We start from the raw sequence: 24,215 nt of genomic DNA, 5'->3' as shown, positions 1-24,215 counted from the left end.
TCGCCAGGTATCCTACTGATAATGCGGTCTGTTTACACTTAGGCTAAATATGAAAAACACTGATCTGAATGACCCAGAGGAGGGAAGGAGATTCTGAGCAGTCAGTGTAATGTTCTAACAGGACACTGAGGAATCTAATCTGAGAAGAGCTTCAATTCTTATTAATAGTTTTCAAGTGATTTTCCCCAGAAAGACGACCCTTGTGGGACGGGTTGGCCCATTTTCCACTGTCTATGTGAAAGTATCTACATGAGCGTATCTAAGAGAGGTAGGAAGTAGGATAGAGTCAGAGAAAGGAAATACACAGAGAAAGAGCAAGAGCGAGGGGACGAGTGAGATAAAGAGAGACACCAGAGCATCTTCTGGTAATGATCTTCTCTGTTCTCTTCCTGGTTTCTGTCCTCTCCTTTCTTTAACGACTATGCTCCGCTCCACGGTTACCGTGCTTATCAAATGAACCCCTACGTGTTATCTTTGTTACAGCATCTTCCATTTAGCAGATACAGCAAATGTTGCACTCCCCTTCATTTTCTCCCTGGCCTATAAGAACACGGCGGGCACAGTCATAGGTCCTATCTGTAAGGCTGCCTTATGAAGGTGAGCTCCTAATCTCCTATACAGATGTGCCTCTGATGCCTAACAAGCAGGCAGTAGTCATTCATCATGGGCCATGTGATACTGACAGGGGGATGGTTATAAGGGGGGCTACGGGTGGTGGCTGTGGTTACAAACAATTTCCTTAGTCTTTCAACCCATCACATTCATCTGTTGTTTTCCATTGATTGGTAATTTGTTCAACTGTGGACTTACTGACAGGGACAATCAGAGACAAACTCTTCTACTCTCACATAGGTGAAAGGGGAAGAGTGATGGAGAGCCTGTGTGTGTGTGTGTGTGTGTGTGTGTGTGTGTGTGTGTGTGTGTGTGTGTGTGTGTGTGTGATTACAGTATTTCTATGTATGTATGCATGCATTCCATTATTACACCTAAGCCCTTCATCAAAGTTCAGGCTAAGCTGTCAGAAGCCATTTAATGGAGGAGAGAGAGAGAAGAAGAGAGAGGAGGAAAGGTAGCCAAGGAGAGTGACATTGTTTTACCCCAGCCTCACTAATCATATTCAAATGAATTATTCCTAGTTTTCTCCAGCGTGTCAGCAGCAAGTGCCAGCTGCATGGTGGATAGTGTAGAAGCAGAGAGCAATGGAACATGCTACCTAATAGAACACTGGGGCTGCAGTTTGATCTCCTGCATGTGTGTTTAGGGGAGGTATGTGTGTGCATTGTTTGTCTACTGCAACATGCATCATATTTAACTATATGCCACATTAGTCTCTAAAGTGTGTGTGTGTGTGTGTGTGTTTATATAATGTCATTATGCTGAACGGCACAAGTGTAAGCGTGACCAATTTCCCAGGGTGTGAGTCTTAACTACAAACTTAAGCCATAGGACACGGCATTCTTATTAGTCTATTGCTTTGTGTGGATAAAACAATACACCCTCATTGAGCATTCATAAGATTTTCATTCTGCCTGCTCTGCTGTGCACTCGCAGACTAATACCCCAGGTGTCTGTAAGCCAGCTAAAAATAAGGTCCCCCAAATGACAACATAGGAGGCGAAAACAAGCCACTCCATGCCAGAGGGAAGGAGAAGGAGGAACACAATATCTCTAGCAGCAGGGGAACAACTGGAGCCAAAATGGCCCCCATATGGCACTATGAGCCTAACAACATCACAAACTAAGTCACTGGTTGTCATGGCACTGTAGGACGGGTGGCAGTGTGGTTACTCCCAATGGGGAAGACAGAATGATCCTGTTCATTCATCTAGGATTTCATCACGGACATCAGATATCCACACACCATTAGTATGAAGACTTGGGTAACATACATGTTTGAATTAAGTTTTGCTACAAAGTGGATGAATGAAGTAAAATAGCATTTAACTACTCGTAACATAGTTCCAGCCTGCTTCTTACAACCCCCGCACAGTACTCAGGGTTGGGTTTCTCCACAGCCTTTTTTGGAAAGTAGCTTATTGCTGCCCTCTAGTGTTGCGCTAAGGTTAGGACAACATGCATTACGTACAGTAAAAGGAAAACATGTAGGACTACAATATAGTGGAGACTACCTGACCTGGTCAGGAAAAACCTCTGCTCCCTATTTATAGCCTATAACTGGAGCCAAGAGTTTTTCCTAGTCAGGTCAGGAAAAGTTTCAGAGCGAAACAAATGAACACTTCAACATACTGCAATTACAGAAATAACAGGCAAATCTTAATAATATAGTTATATATTTATTCATACATACATATTCATTTATAATCAGTTAATTGTAAAAAAAAAAAAAAAATTAAAAAGATTTACATTAATTTATATGAACTACAGTCATTGTGTAAAGTAAAAAAAGAAAGAAAAGTAAAGTAGTCCCCAGGTGTCAAACTACCAAGAACACACTTTAGATCCACCATCTTGTTCACGCAGCCAGCCAGCCGTCCTCCCCCACCCCCTCCAACACACAGTGTAGTCATAGGGACTGAGTGGACATGAAAATGGACTGAGCCAGAATTCAGTAATCTGTCATCTTCCATGTTAACTGCTGGAAAATCAGAGGAATGAAGCGGTATAATTGTTTTGCATGTGTTTAGTCTTGACATTCTACAGGGTAGTTTATGACATAACCCGGTATGGACATGTTCTCCTGTTTTTGTATATTGAATCACTTCTAACGGAACCGCTTGAGGCTGAATTTGCCTGTTGTCTGTGCTGTCAATAGTGTATAGTGTATAGTATGTGTAGGCACGTATGTCTACTCTGCATACTTTCGCTCTCAACTGAGTTCTGATTCAGAGGGGACCATGGCAGTGCAAATGGTCAGTGCGTACCCTGTGTGTGTCTCAGTGCGTCTGTGAATGACTAAGCGAGTACAAGTGGTGCCGGTGACTCAGCAACTGTGTGTGAAGAGGTCAAACAGGTGTTATGGATCCCAGCTTCCCCATGACTTTCCCTCTAGTAACTCCAGACCGTAGGGAGCAGTAGGAGCACAGTTGCATCCAGCCAGAGGGTGAGTAGTATGAGTACATTATGCATCTACGCATATCTGGGCTCCTGGATGTTCTCTAATCCCCCATAAACCCACATTCAAACAAAACAGATCAGACTGGATTAATCGCCGTTTGCATTATCCCCCTCCCACCCCCAACTGACAAAATCACAAAAACAGAAAATAATCATCATTAAATGTTTTGCCTGTTAGTTGGTTTATATCTTAGAAGGGAATATGTCTTTTTAGAGAACATTAAAACATTCCTATTGGGCGTACCAACTCTGTTTTGTTTCTACAGTGGGGTGGGCTGCATCAAGGTGTTAGGGGATCCCTAAAGCAAGGCATAACAAGTAAAGGGAAAGCACATCAGGAGAGGAATCTGTTTCTGCTACATCAGCACACAACCTAGGCCCTAACCCCCCCCCCCCCCACACACACCCCCACGTTCCCAGACAACGCCTTCATGGCAACACATTCAATACGTTGTATAACATCCATTATACATAAAAGCAACCTCACCGACTCGTCATCAACTTATTTTACAAATTGCACTGTCTCCAACCCTTCCCCCTGTACAAAGGCTACACTCTGGACATTAGGTAACAAGAACTCGAAATATAACACAAACTCCATAAGACCAAAAACCAAGGACTGCAAGAGGGCTCAAACTTAACTGGGGAAAACACTGAACTCATGACTGAATGCAAAACAAAAACAGCCCCACCCCAAAACACACCAAACAGAAAAGAGGGGGGAGGGGTGAGAACGAGATGTAGAAGTCACCAACTTGAACAGAAAAAGGCTAAAAAAGACTGAACTATAAAAATAAAAACAGAACAGAGAATAGAAGAGGAGAGACAGAAAACAGAGAAGGTTAAAGTGTGGGAGAGGAGGAAGGATCCAAATGAAAGGCTTTGAAACTCATGAACAGGGGTCAAAGTCTTTTGGTAAGGTGGTAGTCGTGGAGTTGGGACACATACCCCTGCACTCCAACATCTGTCAGCAGGCCAGTGTTGTGCACTCAGCTCACTCCAGGTCAAGATTCTAAACGACTTCCTTGTTTAGTGACCGCACCTATCCAATTTCAGCGGCCCCTCCTCGTCCCACGTCACTGGTCCCAGGCAGGGAGAGAAGGGCGCTGTGCTGGTGCAGGGTCAACTCCACTTTCACCCTCTCCCCTGCATGGCCTCATGGGAGTTGAAGGGGCATTACTGTCACTGACCAGATCCTGGTGCCCGCAAGCAACACTGGGCATCTCCTCCTACACATGTGTGGTTCGCCAGCTCGCATTCATCAAGAATGTTCATCACCAAGGGGGGAAAAAAGACTAAAAGCAACAAAATGAAAATACAGATACTTTGTTTTCGGTTGGCTTTTTCTTTCCGTCCTCCTGGTCTGTCTGGCATCGCAAACTCACAGTGACGTCAATCTTTTTTTATTTGATGTGTTTGGGTCTCTATTCAATATTTTGTTGTTGTTAAGACTAGCTTGCAGGGGCCTGGTTTATTATGTCTCCAAAAATCCAGAACCGGTGATGGTTCACTGTCCAAACTACTCTCCATAGGCCCGGAACATTCTCTCACACACAATACACAAAAACACACCTGTGTGTGTACAGTATGTGTTTGGCTTAACATAGTGCGAGACCCATTGACGTAAATCTCTCCTTCACACCATGGTCTGTGGTGTGGTTTAGCTGGCTGCAGCGTTGGATTTCCACAGTACTTACATATATTACATTTAGATTTAAAAAACTAGAATTGTTACATGCAACATTTGGCATCTTCTCAAGTCCCCACGTGTAAGTCTCAATTGGTGTCCTTTTTAGAAAAATATTTGCTTTTCTCTTCTTTTTTTTGTACAATGAAGCTTCTGATTGTAACAGAGAGAGGGGAAGGGGGAGGTATTTAGCTGTGTGTGTGTGTGCGCACGTGTATGTGCAAGTGTGTGTTGTCATTTGGCAGTAAACTATTAGGTGAGTCATAGAGACTCTTTAAAAAGTGTCATCATTTTGCTGGATAAACTCAGCATACCCTCTAGCAGGCCTGCACTAAGCTGTAGCTACTTTGAGACTAGAGAAGAAGAACTACTACCCACTGTATTTACAATATATGTGTGTGTGTGTGTGGGGCTGTTTAATTGCTGTCGAAGACACCAGGACTCTGTTAAATTGTTAAATTAAACCCCTTTCCACTGGCACTTAAAATCAGGGCCAAAATAGAGATGTTCGAATGGAATTCTCAAATTCGAACCAGCACAGCCCAGTTTCACACCTGGTGCTAGCGCGTTTAGAATTCAGGCTGGTAACGCAGTAAATAAAAAATAAAATCACCGCTGGATGGTGACAACGTTGAGCAGCTCATCTAGGTGTGTGCGCTGCTAGTTAGCACATGGACAAGCAGTACTGCAGTAGTCAGACATGACACGAATTGCCACCACAGCTGGATCCATTAATTTTTGCATTCCACAATAAACTTTTATGACAACAGTCAGCCCTAAAATGCTAGCTACCATTATTAGCTAGCAAATCAAGAGTTAAAACAAGCTACTGTAGCTAGCAGGAATTTTAGCTGGCCAGTTCGTATTGAAAGCTAGCTAGCTACATCATATCATCTGTTGTAAAAAATATATAAATAAATAAATAAAATTCTCAAACCTGCCGTCTGGTTTGCTTGATTAGTTAGCTAGCCAATAGCTACGCTAACCGTTTAGCGAGTTAGCAAGCTAAATGCATGGTTCTGAGTATGGCTAGCACTGACAGGAGTATGGGTTAAAGTTAGTTACAGCATAGTGAGGGTGAATTTAAATTATTCAACATCTTGCCAGTTAGCAACATTAGCGAAGCCAGCTGCAGTCATAGATTGAATACCTAGCAACATGACATCATGTATTCTTTGGAGGCAGTGGAAACCATTTCAGCCAGCCACCAAGGCCAGCCCAACCTGGGTTGACTCCAAAGTGCCAATGGAAACGGATCTTTAGTAAAAAATTTAAAAAAGTTTGGTTGGGAGTGGGCAGTCTGGAACCAGAGGCTAACAAAGAGCTACTCACATTGAAGTGCAGTTATGTCTAGAGGTAGCTTGACAGTCGTTGAAAGATTCTGAGGGCATTTCTACCAAACCAATATCCTCATAGTAGCTCTAGCCATGTTTCTGGTTATCCTCCCAACACCCACATTGGATGTGAGTTTCTTATCCAAACCCATCTTCCTGATCCTTTAGTAAAAGGTCATAGTAGTCCATAGGGAACCTCGTATCAAGTGAGCCCTACCTTCATGTAGTCCATACAGTGTATTAGGAGCCTAATCTGTAAACAGCAGTGGTTCTATTATGTAATCCTCCCTGCAATGCTGGGTGGTCTTTAGAACATGGGCCTGGGGACAGCAGGGAATGTACTGATGTTCATCTGTGGTGATGTGTGTGTGTTTATTTGTGTGTTTGACAAAGGCCGTTGTGAGTGGGTTTGGTAATGTCATTGGGAAGGTTCTTCCCAGACCCTGTGGTGGTTGAGCTCTCTCCCTCTCTCTGCAGCTCCAATCAGGGGGGCACACCAGCATGTATACCTTGAGGCCGGATCGGACCAGGCCGAGCCAGGTTGGGTGGAGGGGCAGAAGTTGGGCTGAGGGGGGGTGGGGGCGCAGTCTTCACATCATAGCAGGATACAGCAGCGACAGAATCTCTGGCGACTCCCCCCAACCGAGGGGGGTGGGGTGACGGGGGCGAAATACGCGTGCACTTTGATGTTAGGTAGATGGGTCTGGAGAGAAAGAGATTAAAAAAAGACAAGTGTTGGTGTAAGGGTATATACAAACGCATCTAAGAAATGTTCATTCATTTACTGTAATCTGTGTGTCTGTGCACTACGCATAAGCAGCAATGTACAATGTAGCACCAGTGCCTACCCTTAGTCTCTTAATGCCTGCGCGGGTGATCTGCTGGCAGTCGTAGAGCTCGATGCGGTCCAGGCTGTGGCAGGTCTTCAGGTGCTCCAGCGAGGCGTCCGTGATCAGGGGGCAGTTGTCCAGCTCGATCACCTCCAGCCGGTCGTGGGCACAGGGCCCGCTTCCCAGATGTCTGATGCCATCGTCAGTAATCAGCTCACAGTGAGACAGGCTCTGAGAGAGAGACCATAACAACGACCAGGGAACAGTTAAGAACAGCAATACTACGGTCACCGAACACATTGGGTTTCTTTTGTTATTAACACCACGAGACTGTGGATTATCTAAGAAACAAGTTCTTCCGACATGTATTTCATAGAATTTAAATTGAACAAAGCATGTTTGAGACCAGCTCCTAGGATAGAAGCCATTAGCTAGTGCTCACCAGAACTTGCAGACGAGGGCAGTGGATGGACAACTGGATGAGTGTGCCGTCCGTGATCTGGGGAGAGACATAAACAAACGTATCCTTCTGGTGGATGGTGCTACAAGGTATGTTAGTGTGTGTGGGAACGTGCGTGTTGCGCAGGCTAGCTCACCTGCACACACTCTTCCAGGTCCATTTTTTCAAGCTCATGACAATTCTGCCAGAAAAAAAAAAGAAAGAAAAAACGTAAGACAACACATGTACACTACCATTCAAATGTTTGGGGTCACTTAGAAATGTTCTTGTTTTTGAAAGAAAAGCAAACATTTTTTGTCCATTAAAATAGCATCAAATTGATCAGAAATGCAGTGTAGACATTGTTAATGTTGTAAATGACTATTGTAGCTGGAAACAGCAGATTTTTTATGGAATATCTACATAGGCGTACAGAGGCCCATTATCAGCAACCATCACTCCTGCGTTCCAATGGCACGTTGTGTTAGCTAATCCAAGTTTATCATTTTACAAGGCTAATTGATCATTATTAAACCCTTTTGCAATTATGTTAGCAGAGCTGAAAACTGTTATACTGATTAAAGAAGCAATAAAACTGGCCTTCTTTAGAATGGTTAAGTATCTGGAGCATCATCATTTGTGGGTTCGATTACAGGTTCAAAATGGCCAGAAACAAAGAACTTTCTTCTGAAACTCGTCAGTCTATTCTTGTTCTGAGAAATGATGGCTATTCTATGCGAGCAATTGCCAAGAAACTGAATATCTCATACAACGCTGTGTACTACTCCCTTCACAGAACAGCGCAAACTGGCTCTAACCAGAATAGAAAGAGGAGTGGGAGGCCCCAGTGCACAAATGAACAAGAGGACTAGTACATTCGAGTGTCTAGTTTGAGAATGCCTCACAAGTCCTCAACTGGCAGCTTAATTAAAAAGTACCCGCAAAACACCAGTCTCAACGTCAACAGTGAAGAGGCGACTCCGGGATGCCAAGTCTCTTGGCAATTTCTCGCATGGAATAGCCTTCATTTCTCAGAACAGGGATAGACGGATGAGTTTCAGAAGTAAGTTCTTTGTTTCTGGCCATTTTGAACCTGTAATCGAACCCACAAATGCTGATGCTCCAGATACTCAACTAGTCTATAGAAGGCCAGTTTTATTGCTTCTTTAAATCAGTACAACAGTTTTTAGCTGTGCTAACATAACTGCAAAATGGTTTTCTAATGATCAATTAGCCTTTTAAAATTATAAACTTGGATTAGCAAACACAACGTGCCATTGGAACACAGGAGTGATGGTTGCTGATAATGGGCCTCTGTACGCCTATGTAGATATTCCATAAAGAATCTGCTGTTTCCAGCTTTGCTTTTCTCAAAAACAAGGACATTTCTAAGTGACCCCAAACTTTTGAACGGTAGTGTATGTCAGAGATGTGTGTGTGATCTGCGTCAGTTTCCACACTCACCCTTGCTAGTGTAGTGAAGCCCACATCTGTGAGCTGAGAGCAGCGAGCCACCTCTAATATTCTGAAAGGAGACAGGACATCCTGTTATGATCGGGGGAACTGCTATGTATTGACGTGTCTGAGGAAATACAAGGTGGGTTAACTTGGGCACTAACCAGAAAGGAGAGCGGGGTGTATTTGAGTCTTAATGTATGAAGGGTTGTATGGAGTTTCTGGTGGTATTTGGAGTGAACAGTGGTTAAAAGCAGGGATGGGTGGCGTGGACACCTGAGACCAGTGTGGAGGGGTTGGAGCAGGGGTCGGGGGTGAGGTGGACTAGGAGCAGAGGGAGTACCAACCTGAGGCGCGGGCAGTTCAGTCCCAAGGCGTGGAGGATGGCGTCTGTGATGTTGGCACAACCTGAGACACACAGCGACTGCAGATGGTGACAGCCCCGGCATATAGTAATGAGACCTTCGTCTGTGATCTGCTGCTCAGAGGGAAACAGGCACGGGTCACTAGCAGAACTTCCACAGCATCAAACAGCTATAACACCATTATCAAAATGAACATAATATTACCATAACTGATGCCGTAGGCTATGAATATCCACCTCAGAACGGTGAATGAGAATCATATCATGTTTTTTGTGATATATTTTAATCTCTTTTCCCTCTGTAGTTCTGATCTTACAAGATTGCAGAAAGTTGCGAGGGGGAGCCACACAGAGAAAGCACAGGTGTAAAAAGAGAGAGAGGACAGAGGATGAAAAAGAGGCAAAAGAAGAGGGAGCTGCTGAAAGATGGGAGACATTGAGAAGGAGATAAGGAAGGAAAGAGGGAGGGAGAGAGAGACATTTGGGGTGTAGACGTAACAGGAAGGGAATTTGGAGACACAGATAAAGAGGATGCCAGAGAAACAAATGTGTTGTCTGGGTGCATTTCACACGCTATTCGTTATGTAGGTTACATGGCAGGGCGGGCCTCAGTCCATACTAGTCCCTCTACTGCAGGGCAGAATGCAGACTGACTGCGCAGCCTTGTACACAAGAAACTCCCCTCAGTCCGCAAAAAAAAACAAAAAAAACAGCAGAGGCAGGACATGACTCATTTACCTTCCATATGGATGGCCACAACAGCTATTAGAGATTCATCATTTCTCAATGACAAGCCTATTCAGGAGTTACAAGCCCCCAACCCACCACAACAAAGCATTCAGCCTCAAACATGATAGGTGCTGAAATATCAAGCGAGACACTCACTTTATTTTGAAGCTGTGAGATCAGCAGGTTTTGCTGTTATGTGACCTAAACACTGAAAGAGGTGCTTGCTTACCGAACACGTCTGTAAGTTGAGAGTGACCAGCTCTGGACAGTGTGCACCAATGTGCTTCAGTGCTTCATCCTCCAACTAGTTAATAGGTGGAGATGGAAAGAAGCGAGAGCGAGAGAGAGAGAGAGAGGTGTGTCATTTGAAATCCCATTAGCAGTGCACCAAGGTAACCCCACCAATGAGCTAGCTAGCTAACCCCCTCCTGCAACTAAATGTCCTTCCTGCTGTTTGGATCTACCATCCCCATCACACTGCTTGCAATACAAACATTAGCCCTGGTCTCATATCTAGACTAGCTAAGCCCCTCTCCCCTCAGTCAGCCATTCAGTCTACCTATATCTTAATGCCTCATCCTCCTGGCTACAATACTAATCATATGCGATCTGTTTGTTCCTTTCACCTGCAAGTGTTTCTGAATAACTCTCACATATCCAGTCTGTTCTTCTGTTCACACACCTTGCTTAGACTGAGGTAGTGATCTTATGCTTTTTAATAGTCCCAACTCTAGCTGACCCGTTTGTTGCTTTGCCCTGGCCCTACCTGTGTGCAGCCCTTAAGGAAAAGGCCTTTGAGTCCGGGACAGCATCGTACCAAGGCCTGGATGCCATCCTTAGTCACCTGGTCACACCACGAGATGTTAAGCTGCTCTAACAGAGGACAGCCCTCGCTGCAGGGGAAGAAAATGGGTCAGACCACGACACAGATATTAGATAAAAAGCCGGCAAAACAACAACAACTGTGTCCCATATTTATGCACATCCCCTGAATAACCTGATCACCCTACACTTCTACAACAGATGCAACCATCTGCTCCTGCTGAGGAGACTCCCCAGTGTGTGCGTGCGAGTATTCTTGGAGTCCTGAAAAAATCTTGCATCTCAAAAAAAGTCCCAGGATATTTTGAATGGCTTATATTAGTCCTAGAGTCAACAAACTGTCACGAAGAGGGATGACTACAATCAAATCACCAAAAGGTGAGTGACAAGGTTTTTCCAGGAATGCTGACAGTATGAGTGGGAGAAAGAGAGACCCCTCACCTGAGTGCTTTGAGTGACAGGTTGGTGATTGAGGTACAGGAGGCGAGGTCCAAGTGCTTGAGCTTGGGACAGAACTTACTGAGGCTATTACATGTGCTGCATGCGAGAGAAAGAGGCAAGAGGCTTACATGTATAATAATGTAACACTTTAGTACATTAGCAAAATAGAATTATACTAGACAAAAAAAACACAAGGCATAAATGTCTGCAAATACCTGTCAGTAATCTTGGTGCAGCCATTCAAACTAAGCAGCTCAATATTCCTGCAGTTCTGGGAGAAGGTTCTGTTGAAAAACAAACAGGAACAGACATATTTGCACTGGAGTGTGTGTACTTGCCCTCCAGCTCCCACATAAATCTCCTCCCCTCACCCTCCTCAGTGCCAAGAGTGCCCAGTCTAGGCCCGATTCCCAGTCAGTCCTCACCTCAGAGCGCTGTCCCCCACCCCCAGACAGCCCCGCAGACTCAACTTCCTCAGGAATCCCCCACATCGTTTCGAGATGTTCTCCACCACTCGCCCCTGCAACACACAGACACAAACACCTATCATAATCTGAGGAGGAATCTGTTTTATCATCTTCACTTTCACATACATGCAAAAACAGATGTGGCAGGAGCATAGGGTAGAGGCTACCTGTTTAGGCTAAACTCAACCATCTTTGTAAACACTGACTGCTTGACTTGAACCCATTTCGCAGAGCCTGTTGAGTGTCTGTCTTACTATTGCTGGCAGACATGATTATACTTGACCTGGCGTTGTTGATTATGGCAATGTACTAAACTTGTCACGTGTGAATACATCAGTCTTACCCTTCAAATGCCTTTAAATGGTCATCTGTGGTCATCCATACAGTGACAAGGTCAGTAGATTGACATGCAGTACATGGCATTGATTGTGGTGAATGCACAACATCAATAGTAGTCTAATCAAACTTTCCTTTGGTAGACAATCAACTGCTAAGGTCCTGAATTCAAATCTTAGATAATCACGGTATGTGGGTTTAAAGTCAATGTTGTTTGTGTTTATAAGGTCACAGACATGAATGTCCACTTTGTTTCCATAAAATATAGCAAGACAGACAAAGACAATAATAAATGGCAGGTGAGGAGGAGATGGAGAGGATATGAGAGAGAAGAGGTGAGGAAAAAGAAGGTTTATGCGAGACTTCCTGACCTCAATATCTCTCTGAAAGTCGAAAAGGTCAATCCTCTGCCAATTACTGCCGTCCAGGGCGAGCACATTCCACGACTGAGGGAGAGAGGGGCACAAGGTCAACTTCACTGGTTTCACTATTCTGTCCAACATACAATTACACACACACTTACACTGAACCAAATACACACTTCAGAAACAAACTCACCCGTGAGACCTGGGCACAGCGACAGAGTGTCACCACATCCAGAAAGGAGAAGATTCTGGAACACAGACAGGGATGGTTCAGAACCCCTGGTACCCAGAATCAGAACCAGAGCCCTCTATGTATACAAGGCTCTACCCAGAATCCCTGTTCGACCCTATAATTACACTAAGAACTCTGCTATGTATGCCACTTTATGTTTGATGAGCATATGACACTTATGATTGTGTGTGTGAATTTATGTTAACTCTACTATGGTTATCGTGTTTGAAGGCTAGATAAATGTTTACTTTTGCAGAGAGAGATTGTGTGGTGGGGCATTACACACACACACAAAATGTTAAAAACACCTCTTTCCATGACAGACTGACCATGTGAATCCAGGTGAAAGATATGATCCCTCATTTGTCACTCGTTAAATCCACTTCAAATCAGTGAAGATGAGGAGACAGGTTAAAGAATGATTTTTAAGCCTTGAGACAATTGAGACTGTGTGCCATTCAGAGGGTGTATGGGCAAGACAAAAAAGGTGCCTTTGAACGGAGTATGACAGTAGTTGCCAGGAGCACCGGTTTGTGTCGAGAACTGCAACGCAACAGTTTGTGTATCAACAATGGTCCACCACCCAAAGGACATCCAGCCAACTTGACAACTGTAAGAAGCACCGGTGTCAACATGGGCCAGTGTGGAACGCTTTCGACACCTTGTAGAGTCCGTGCCCCGAGGAATTGAGGCTGTTCCGAGGGAAAAAAGGTGGAAGCAACTAAATATTAGGAAGGTGTTCCTAATGTTTGGTATACTCAGTGTGTACGTACATACAATACCAGTCAAAAGTTTGGACACACCAACTCATTCAAGATTTCTTCTTTATTTTTTACTATTTTCTACATTGTAGAATAGTGAAGGCATCAAAACTATGAAATAACACATCATGTAATAACCAACAAATTTGTATTTTAGATTATTCAAAGTAGCCACCCTTTGCCTTCACAGTGTTGCACACTCTTGGCATTCTCTCAACCAGCTTCACCTGGAATGCTTTTCCAACAGTCTTGAAGGAGTTCCCACATATGCTGAGCACTTGTTGGCCGTTTTTCCTTTACTCTGCGGTCCAACTCATCCCAAACCATCTCAACTGGGTTGAGGTCAGGTGATTGTGGAGGCCAGGTAATCTGATGCAGCACTACATCACTCTCCTTCTTGATCAAATAGCCCTTACACAGCCTGGAGGTGTGTTGGGTCATTGTCCTGTTGAAAAATAAATTAAATGATAGTCCCACTAAGCGCAAACCAGATGGGATGGCGTATCACTGCAGAATGCTGTGGTAGCCATGCTGGTTAAGTGTGCTTTGAATTCTAAATAAATCACTGGAAGTGTCACCAGCAAAGCACCCACACACCTCCTCCTCTATGCTTCACGGTGGGAACCACACATGCAGAGAGCATCCATTCACCTACTCTGCGTCTCACAAAGACACAGCGGCTGGAACCAAAAATCTCAAATTTGGACCGATTTCCATCGGTCTAATGTCCTTTGCTTGTGTTTCTTTGTCCAAGCAAGTCTCTTATTCTTATTGGTGTCCTGTAGTAGTGATTTATTTGCAGCAATTCAACCATGAATGCCTGATTCATGCAGTCTCTTCTGAACAGTTGATGTTGAGATGGGTCTGTTACTTGAACTCTGAAGCATTTATTTGGGCTGTAATTTCTGATGCTGGTAACTCTAATGAACATATCCTCTGCAGCAGAGGTAACTCTGGGTCTTCCTTTCCTGTGGCGGTCCTCATGAGAGACAGTTTCGTCATAGAGCTTGATGGTTCTTGCAACTGCACATAAAGATACTTAAAGTTCTTGAAATGTTCCGTTTTGACTGACCATGTCTTAAAATAATGATGGACTGTCGTTTCTCTTTGCTTATTTGAGCTGTTCTTGCCATAATATGGACTTGGTCTTTTACCAAACAGGGCCATCTTCTGTATACCACCCCTACCTTGTCACAACTCAACTGATTGGCTCGAACGCATTAAGAAGGAAAGAAATTCCACGAATTAACAAGGCACACCTGTTAATTGAAATGCATTCCAGGTGACTCCCTCATGAAGCTGGTTGAGAGAATGCCAAGAGTGTGCAAAGTTGTCAAGGCAAAGGGTGGTTACTTTAAAAAGAAACTCAAATAGAAAATATATTTGGATTTGTTTTACACTTTTTTGGATACTACATGATTCCATATATGTTATTTCATAGTTTTGATGTCTTCTCTATTATTCTACAATGTAGAAAATAGTAAAAAGAAAAACCCTGGAATGAGTAGGTGTGTCCAAACTATTGACTGGTATGGTACGTACGTACGTACGTATGTATGTATGTAGTGTACCAGTGCCTTCATAAAGTATTCATACCCCTTGACTTTTTCCACATTGTTGTGTTTCAGTCAGAATTCAAAATGTATTAAATTCTCATTTACACAAGTATTCACACCCCTAAGTCAATAGAATAACCTTTTACAGCAATTGCAGCTGTGAATCTTCAGGTCTTGCCATAGATTTTCAAGTAGATTTAAGTCACTGTCTTTTTGGTAAGCAGATTTGGCCTTGTGTTTTAGGTTATTGTCCTGCAGAAAGGTGAATTCATCTAGGATTTTGCCTGTGCTTAACTCCATTCATTAATTTTTTATCCTGAAAAACTCCCCAGACCTTAATGATTACAAGCATACCCATAACATGATGCAGCCACCACTATGCTTGAAAATATGTAGAGTGGTACTCAGTAACGTATTGGCCGCAAAAATAACACTTTGTATTCCGGACAAAAAGTGAATTGCTTTGCCACAGTTTTTGCATTATTACTTTAATGCCTTGTTGCAAACAGGATGTATGTTTTTACATTTCTGTACAGGCTTCCTTTTCACTATAAAATTAAGTTAGTATTGTGGAGTAACTACAATGCTGTTGATCCATCCGCAGTTCCCCTATCACAGCCATTAAACTCTAACTGTTTTAAAGTCACCACCGGCCACATGGTGAAATTCCTGAGCAGTTTCCTTCCTCTCTGGCAACTGAGTTAGGAAGGTCGCCTGGATCTTTGTAGTGATCGGATGGATTGAAACAACATCCAAAGTGTAATTAATAACTTCACCATTCTCAAAGGGATATTCAATGCCTGCTTTTTAAAATTCTTTACCCATCTACCAATAGGTAGCCTTCTTTGCGAGTCATTGGAAAACCTCTCTGGTAATTTGTGGTTGAATTTGTGTTTGAAATTCACTGCTTGACTAAGGGACCTTACAGATAATTGTATGTGTGGGATAGAGATGAGGTAGTCATTCAAAAATCATGTTAAAAACTATTATTGCACACAGATTGAGTCCATGCAAAGCATGTCACTCGTTAAGACATTTTTACTCCTGAACTTATTTAGGCTTCCCATAACAAAGGGGTTGAATACTTAGTCAAGACACTTCAGCTTTTCATTTTTATTAATTTGTAAACATTTCAGAAAACAATTCCACTTTGAAATGATTAGGTATTGTGTGTAGGCCAGTGACAAAAAAACATCTAAATGTTATCCATTTTTAAATTCAAGTTGTAACACAAAATGTGGAAGGAGTCAAGGAGTGTGAATACTGCCTATGCCCTTCAATAATAAATATGCATGTGTGATGGATTCATATGTAACACATTGCACTCTGCAGCCCAGTGTGATATAGGGTGAGTATAATGTTGCAATTGATCTCAGCAAGCCTGCCCCTAACCCAAAAGCCCTAGTAAATCAGAGCTCAGTCTGTGGCCCCTGCACCTTCAGCACACCCCCAACCGTCAGCACCTCTATCCCAGACCGTTCTGCTAGTGAGACCCAGGCTTGAGTTATGGCCTCCATTTTCTGTTTGCTCGGGGGCTTTTTACTTTTTCTTCTTTGCTTAATCGATTTGAATGTTTTATAGCCCAGACCATCTGTGTTTAATTAGTTTTAGCATTTGGGGGGAGGGGAAATTGGGGCAAGTGGGATGGGGCCCATGAGGGAGAGTGGCAGATGGCAGTTGGTCGGTGATGTTGACCAAACCACTAGAGCCCTGGTATAGTGACCCTTCGTTTCTAAGGTGGCTCATGGCTCAAGTGTCACGATGTAACCTCGTTAATTGTCCGTGGCTGTGTTGTGTGGAGCAGGTGGATCAGAGTGTACATGGCTGTGTTTTGGGCAGGTTAAGATGTTTGATGGTGTTGAGCATGTGGCGTGCCATATTCTGTGTGTGCACACGGCCCAGTCATTGGAAAGCCCTCGCTCACCGTAGCAACAGCTCCTTGGGCAGCTTCTTATTGATGACGGCCTCGTCGCTGTTTGAGAACATCTGTGAGGAAGAGATGAAGAAGAGCGTGTTAACTTCCTCTGGCTTCCGTCGCTCACAGCAGGACTGGCCTAGAAATCCTTTATTATCTCTGGCCCCGCCCCAAGGAAAGCTCCAGCATATAACCAATGATGAACGATCACTGTCATCAATAGAGATAGGTTCAACGTCAAAGCTTGACAGGAGAAAGGGGGTGATACAGTGAGTGCGATGAAGAGAGATTGAGGGGAAGGGAGACATTTGCTGTCTCCTAATCAAACAGTGACTACAGAAGAGGTGTTTTAACACACCCACAAACAGATAATTAGGATCCATGAGATATTCAGTCCCTTGATATACTGAAAGGTGATGTCATGGAAAACAGTATCCTACTCTAGTTTGCAAACTTCCCATATTTAGGAGCAAACCTACATTTGTCCAAGTATGAAGCACTTAATGGGTAAGTCAATTGTATTCATCTTTGATTCCTGGGGCCACTCATACAACAAATGTTGTATGACTAAGGCTGCATTTACAACAGGCAGCCCAATTCTGATATTAAAAAATAATAATAATAATCTGAAATTTCTCTCTCACTCATTTGTCTTTCGACTAATTAGATCAGCTCTGAAAAAGATATGTGAAAAGATTTGATGTGATTGTTCAAAACACCAATTAGTGGAACAAATATCTTAGTTGGCCTGTCTGTGTAAGTCGATTTGGATAACTTTGGTCTGCTAAATGGCATATTATTATTTTATTTTTAATGGAGGAGTATTGTAGTCAGAATAGGACCTGTCAAATGCAGTAATGCTGAACCATGCTGGTGGTCCATGTAATGACCAAGATATCAAGCATAAACAGGAATAGACTTTGTAGAGACTTGAGCAACTTTGTGACAAAGTCAACATGAGTCTGCTGTTAGTCTGACCTCCAATATATGTATATTTTGAATGTGAATCTATGATTTATTTTCTGTTAACTTACAATACAAATTCAGTGGATGCACTGGGTCAATAGTACATTCAGCCTGTCCTACGATCCCTGTTTACTTCAACACTCTGAGGGAGCAGGAAAGGACAGGCATTTTGCTTTTGGATTGGGGCAAATTCCCTCTGACAGCTTGCCTTTCAGAGAATTATTCAACAGGTCAAATAATTCACAGCCATTTCCAAAATAACCAGATGAGCATGGTCTGGGGCATATAGGCTACATTGTATGCTGGGCCACAGTAGTTATTGGTCATTTCCATGTAAAAAGGCCTCATGAGCACCAAAATGTGAAGTCCATAGGAGCATATCAAATCTGGTGTCAAATGAAAGCTAAGACTATATTTGAGAAATTAGGGCATACACACATTTTTAAACAATTTTCCATCCTAAACATTTCAGAATAAGCAACGGCTTTGATTTCAGGCCAAACAGATGGAAAAGGGGTCTTAGAAAACATCTACCAGAAAAAGTATATTTTTTAAAGTTATTAGAAATACATAATAATAATGCTTAAGTAAATAAAGACCCCTGCCAACTAATATCAACATGTTTCATTTTGTATAACTTTTTTTTGCCTTGTGTAAGTTTAAGAAACATTGCCTTGAAATTCCTTTACCAAAAACCCACATATCTTTAAGTAACAGGTAAAGGTAGACCTATCAATAAGTTACTTTTACTGATATACGTTTTGTTAATTTATTAAGTGATTAACCCCCCCCCCCCCCCCAATGTAATTGGTAAGTGATTTTCTGCAATTGAATTGGCTACAATGGTAAACTATACTCCAATGTTCTGTCCTTTACTGAGCTCTACTGTGCTGTACTATACTTTGAATGTCCAAGCTTGTGAAACATAGACGTCTATGATTGGTTTTGATTTGGTCCAACCAAATGTGGTCTTGTTTGGGGGCAGAGCTCATTAAAATAATTGCCGGTGCGTAGAATAATACCCAAATATGCAGAGGAGGTTATTACATATTTATACCTTTGTGTACCTATTTAGGTTACAGAACAATAAAGAGAATGACATTCATATCCATAACTATGCATTTCTGTGTAGTACAGATCAGGGACCCATGATGAAGTTCTGTTACCGCAATTCCGTTACCGGGTGTAAATCCACTTCACTTGCTGTAGTTTAATAACCAAAAGAGATTTTTCAGTCAATGTGTCAGGTCATAGCTGACATTCCATTCTGCCTGCAGACATCATTGAATCTTAATCCGGAGCAGATGTTTATAGTTTCTGGAAAAATGTTGACACAGAGATTTTACCGAAATTCTGTCACCAAACTTTGCATCTGCACAGTTCTTCCAGTAAATGTGTTATTGTAAATTGTTCTCAAAAGTAGTCCTTGTGCATAAACTTGTATGTTTGTTAAACTTTGAAATCAATGGTTTTTGTTGGGTATACATTTTAAGTGAAAAATCTGAATCAACACAATTCCGTTACCGTGGAACTGCCCTTATGGTTTGAGTATGTTATTATTACAAGTACCTTTTCTTGAATGGTTACAGCCTTATTCTAAAATGGATTACATTGCAGGTTTTTTGGAGCAGGTTTTCATAAAGGATCTCTGTACTTCGCGTCGCTCATCTTTCCCTCAATCCTGACTAGTCTCACAGTCCCTGCCTCTGAAAAATCAAATCAAATCAAATGTATTTATATAGCCCTTCGTACATCAGCTGATATCTCAAAGTGCTGTACAGAAACCCAGCCTAAAACCCCAAACAGCAAGCAATGCAGGTGTAAAAACATCCCCAAAGTATGATGCTGCCACCACCTTGCTTCACCATAGGGATGGTGCCAGGTTTCCTCCAGACGTGACACTTGGCATTCAGGCCAAAGAGGTCAATCTTGGTTTCATCAGACCAGATAATCTTGTTCCTCGTGGTCAGAGTCCTTTAGGTCCCTTTTGGCAAACTCCTTGCGGGCTGTTATGTGCCTTTTACTGAGGAGTGGCTTACGTCTGGCCACTCCACCATAAAGGCCTAATTGGTGGAGTGCTGCAGAGATGGTTGTCCTTCTGGAAGTTTCTCCCATCTCCACAGACAAACAACTCCGGAGCTCTGTCAGAGTGACCACTACAGACCAGTATCCCTTCTTTCTTTTCTCTCCAAAACTCTTGAACGTGCCGTCCTTGGCCAGCTCTCCCGCTATCTCTCTCAGAATGACCTTCTTGATCCAAATCAGTCAGGTTTCAAGACTAGTCATTCAACTGAGACTGCTCTTCTCTGTATCACGGAGGCGCTCCGCACTGCTAAAGCTAACTCTCTCTCCTCTGCTCTCATCCTTCTAGACCTATCGGCTGCCTTCGATACTGTGAACCATCAGATCCTCCTCTCCACCCTCTCCGAGTTGGGCATCTCCGGCGCGGCCCACGCTTGGATTGCGTCCTACCTGACAGGTCGCTCCTACCAGGTGGCGTGGCGAGAATCCGTCTCCACACCACGTGCTCTCACCACTGGTGTCCCCCAGGGCTCTGTTCTAGGCCCTCTCCTATTCTCGCTATACACCAAGTCACTTGGCTCTGTCATAACCTCACATGGTCTCTCCTATCATTGCTATGCAGACGACACACAATTAATCTTCTCCTTTCCCCCTTCTGATGACCAGGTGGCGAATCGCATCTCTGCATGTCTGGCAGACATATCCGTGTGGATGACGGATCACCACCTCAAGCTGAACCTCGGCAAGACGGAGCTGCTCTTCCTCCCGGGAAGGACTGCCCGTTCCATGATCTCGCCATCACGGTTGACAACTCCATTGTGTCCTCCTCCCAGAGCGCTAAGAACCTTGGCGTGATCCTGGACAACACCCTGTCGTTCTCAACTAACATCAAGGCGGTGGCCCGTTCCTGTAGGTTCATGCTCTACAACATCCGCAGAGTACGACCCTGCCTCACACAGGAAGCGGCGCAGGTCCTAATCCAGGCACTTGTCATCTCCCGTCTGGATTACTGCAACTCGCTGTTGGCTGGGCTCCCTGCCTGTGCCATTAAACCCCTACAACTCATCCAGAACGCCGCAGCCCGTCTGGTGTTCAACCTTCCCAAGTTCTCTCACGTCACCCCCGCTCCTCCGCTCCCTCCACTGGCTTCCAGTTGAAGCTCGCATCCGCTACAAGACCATGGTGCTTGCCTACGGAGCTGTGAGGGGAACGGCACCTCAGTACCTCCAGGCTCTGATCAGGCCCTACACCCAAACAAGGGCACTGCGTTCATCCACCTCTGGCCTGCTCGCCTCCCTACCACTGAGGAAGTACAGTTCCCGCTCAGCCCAGTCAAAACTGTTCGCTGCTCTGGCCCCCCAATGGTGGAACAAACTCCCTCACGACGCCAGGACAGCGGAGTCAATCACCACCTTCCGGAGACACCTGAAACCCCACCTCTTTAAGGAATACCTAGGATAGGATAAAGTAATCCCTCTCACCCCCTCCCCTGAAAAGATTTAGATGCACTACTGTTCCACTGGAGGTCATAAGGTGAATGCACCAATTTGTAAGTCGCTCTGGATAAGAGCGTCTGCTAAATGACTTAAATGTAAATGTAAATGTAAATGGTCACGTCCCTGACCAATGCCCTTCTCCCCGGATTGCCCAGTTTGGCCGGGCAGCCAGCCCTAGGAAGTGTCTTGGTGGTTCCAAACTTCTTTCATTTAAAAATGATGGAGGCCACTGTGTTCTTGGGGACCTTCAATGCTGCAGAAATGCTTTGGTACCCTTCCCCAGATCTGTGCCTTGACACAATCCTGTCTTGGAGCTCTACAAACAATTTCTTCTAACTCATGGCTTGGTTTATGCTCTGACATGCACTGTCAACTATGGGACCTTATATAGACAGGTGTGTTGCCTTTCCAAATCATGTCCAATCAATTGAATTTACCACAGGTGGACTCCAATCAAGTTATAAAAACATCTCAAGGATGATCGATGGAAAGAAGATGCACCTGAGCTCAATTTTGAGTCTCATAGCAAAGGGTCTGAATACTTGTGTAAATAAGGTTTCTGTTTTTTAAATTTAATTTTTTATAAATTTACTAGAATTTCTAAAATCATGTTTTCACTTTGTCATTATGGGGTATTGTGTGTAGGTTGATGAGGATATATATATATATATATTTGTTTTCATCCATTTTAGAATAAGGCTGTAACGTAACAAAGTGTGGAAAAAGTCAATGGGTCTGAACACTTTCCGAATGCGCTGTATATCAAATGGTTTGAAATAAGGCTAAATCATGTTTGAATCTCCAATCATACTCATACTATTTAGGACGTTTTTAAATAACTTGGATCCTTTCCGAGCATGATAGGTTTAAAGTTAAATGTACAAATTGTTCACTTTCCTCTACTATTTTAATATGAAATCATATCAAGAATATATCTGGATATGAATAACATTTTTGGCTCTGGTCTATGAAAAACAGTTTGAAATGCTCAAGACTTACGGGATGGGATATGTGTGTTGCCTTGCCGTGGTTAAAGTACATGAGCTGAACTCACTGACTGATTCACACTAAGAATTGCTGAAGACAACACACCTCATCCCTTTGGAAACGAAATATGCACAAAGAAAGATAGTTTTTCTCTCTAACTGTAGGGTTTCAATCAACAATACTAGGCCACTTGACAATAGGCAATATGTTGATGCATTAAAAAACAGGGGCGTGACGAAGAATAGGCCTTCCTATAAATGCAACACAATTTCAATTCTACTCTCCAAACCGTTAAAGTCCATTGTTATTGGCTAGTAAACTACAGCCAGCTCACGTATCTGCCGCAGATGTCAGCTTGTCAGGCCAGAAGGTACGGCCTGAATCTTCTGAGTCGTCAGCTGTTGCACTGTTAAAAATAAATAAAACCACACAAATCCCACGCCGCCTAGATGAGGCTTAAACAACAGAGTGCTCAGGGTAGACAGACCAATGTCACGGCGTGAACACACACGGGCGGCATTTGTTAATGAGACTGTATTTATCCAAAGCCATATTTCACATTTGGATTTGGTGCATTCTTTATCGCTGCGTATAAAGCGACGAAAACTTTGCCACAACGTTGAATAACGATCGCTTGCATAAAAAACATGAGGCTTCTGTCAACGTAAACATCTATAGGGAAATCATAGCCTGTATGATTTTAAAAACAGATATATATTGTTGTATTTGCTGTTGATATTCGGAGTGTGGTGGTGGACTAGCCGAGTCGTGGCCGAGCGAATGGCCCATCTGTAGCAGAATCAACCCGCAGCGGCCATGAGTCTACACACAACAGAACCCTAGCTGATCAAAGACAACATTCCAATTCTCCAACTCTGTGAAATAACTCAGTCACACAGTAGGATGAAGTAGGCCCGAATATGATCACATTCTATGTTTATAAAACGATGGGGAATATAGGGCTTCGTATCAGTGTGAAGCCTAAAAGTCTGTATTTGTGCCATTGTCTTTGTTTTGACGGCACAAAGAGAAAGCTCGGATAGGCTCCACAATTGTTTTAATCAGCCCGGAAACCTATGAATGCTTTATAAACACAAAATATGAAACTATAACCTCATTTAATAATTGTACATTCTGGTAGGCTATTGAAGAAATCAAGATATTGTCGATACTTGAAAACAACATGTTTGCCCTAATCCAAACATTGACTGCGGAAGCTGCATCGGTGCGCAACCATGGACGCAGTTTAACAAACACCATAACACCAATCAAAAATAATTGTTATCTAGCAATCTCCTATATTATAAACTCACCTCAAACCGGCTCCGCGAAACACCATTAACCTCCTTCCCCATCTCGGACGGTGGTTTACCCGACTCGATCAGGGGGATAAGTAATTCGGTGTTAAAAGTGCAGTAATGTGTAGATATCGGTGCTCGTCTTGCAAACCCCAGTCCAAAGCTACCATGCTACCGTTGTTTCGGCAGCTGCGACGGCGGATTTCATAGTTTTTTCGGTTTGTAACACAATTGCATTAGCCTACCTCTCGACAACTGCCCCAGCCAACAACCCGAACTCTTATATCTCCGCTCACTAGTTCGCCCTCCCCTCCACTGTTCCCCCTTTATATGTGAACAGTGCTTTTAGCATTAGCCTTCTTTATTATGGACACAAATAATTACATTTGGTAATAACCCTGGACGAAGTATAGCCTACATGCATTTTTCATCAGGGCAATATTCTGCCATTATTTAGAATTCTATAGAATTAGGCCAAGCCTATTTCTCCCTTTAGCCTAGGCCCTGCCTACATCATTGGGCTATGGGATATCAAAACATTAACCTTAAATAACTGTGATATAAAGGAGGACTCTATGCAAGAGCACTTTATTGGTAGTCCTACTGTATGTGCTATTGTGCTGTCCAGTTGTCATTGG

At 43.3% G+C, this 24,215-nt stretch overlaps 1 protein-coding gene across 1 annotated transcript; it reads right to left on the bottom strand.

Moving 5' to 3' along the window:
• Positions 1-2,274: 2,274 nt before the first annotated feature.
• Positions 2,275-24,020, bottom strand: LOC115110262 (F-box/LRR-repeat protein 20). The gene is made up of 15 exons (XM_029635764.2): positions 23,593-24,020; positions 16,818-16,879; positions 12,538-12,592; positions 12,351-12,425; positions 11,602-11,696; positions 11,392-11,460; positions 11,177-11,272; positions 10,680-10,806; positions 10,143-10,217; positions 9,168-9,298; positions 8,830-8,890; positions 7,523-7,567; positions 7,369-7,425; positions 6,945-7,157; positions 2,275-6,799 (listed from the first exon to the last, which is right to left on the bottom strand). Exons 1-15 carry the CDS (start codon positions 23,632-23,634, stop codon positions 6,692-6,694), a joined length of 1,311 nt encoding a protein of 436 aa, XP_029491624.1. The 5' UTR covers positions 23,635-24,020; the 3' UTR covers positions 2,275-6,691.
• Between the last annotated feature and the right edge of the window lie 195 nt (positions 24,021-24,215).

This window comes from Oncorhynchus nerka, linkage group LG26 (genome assembly GCF_034236695.1).
Source record: "Oncorhynchus nerka isolate Pitt River linkage group LG26, Oner_Uvic_2.0, whole genome shotgun sequence".
In the NCBI taxonomy this organism is placed as follows: Eukaryota; Metazoa; Chordata; class Actinopteri; order Salmoniformes; family Salmonidae; genus Oncorhynchus; species Oncorhynchus nerka.
Note: the sequence above shows the minus strand (reverse complement) of the source record. Positions and strands in the feature narration are given on the sequence as shown.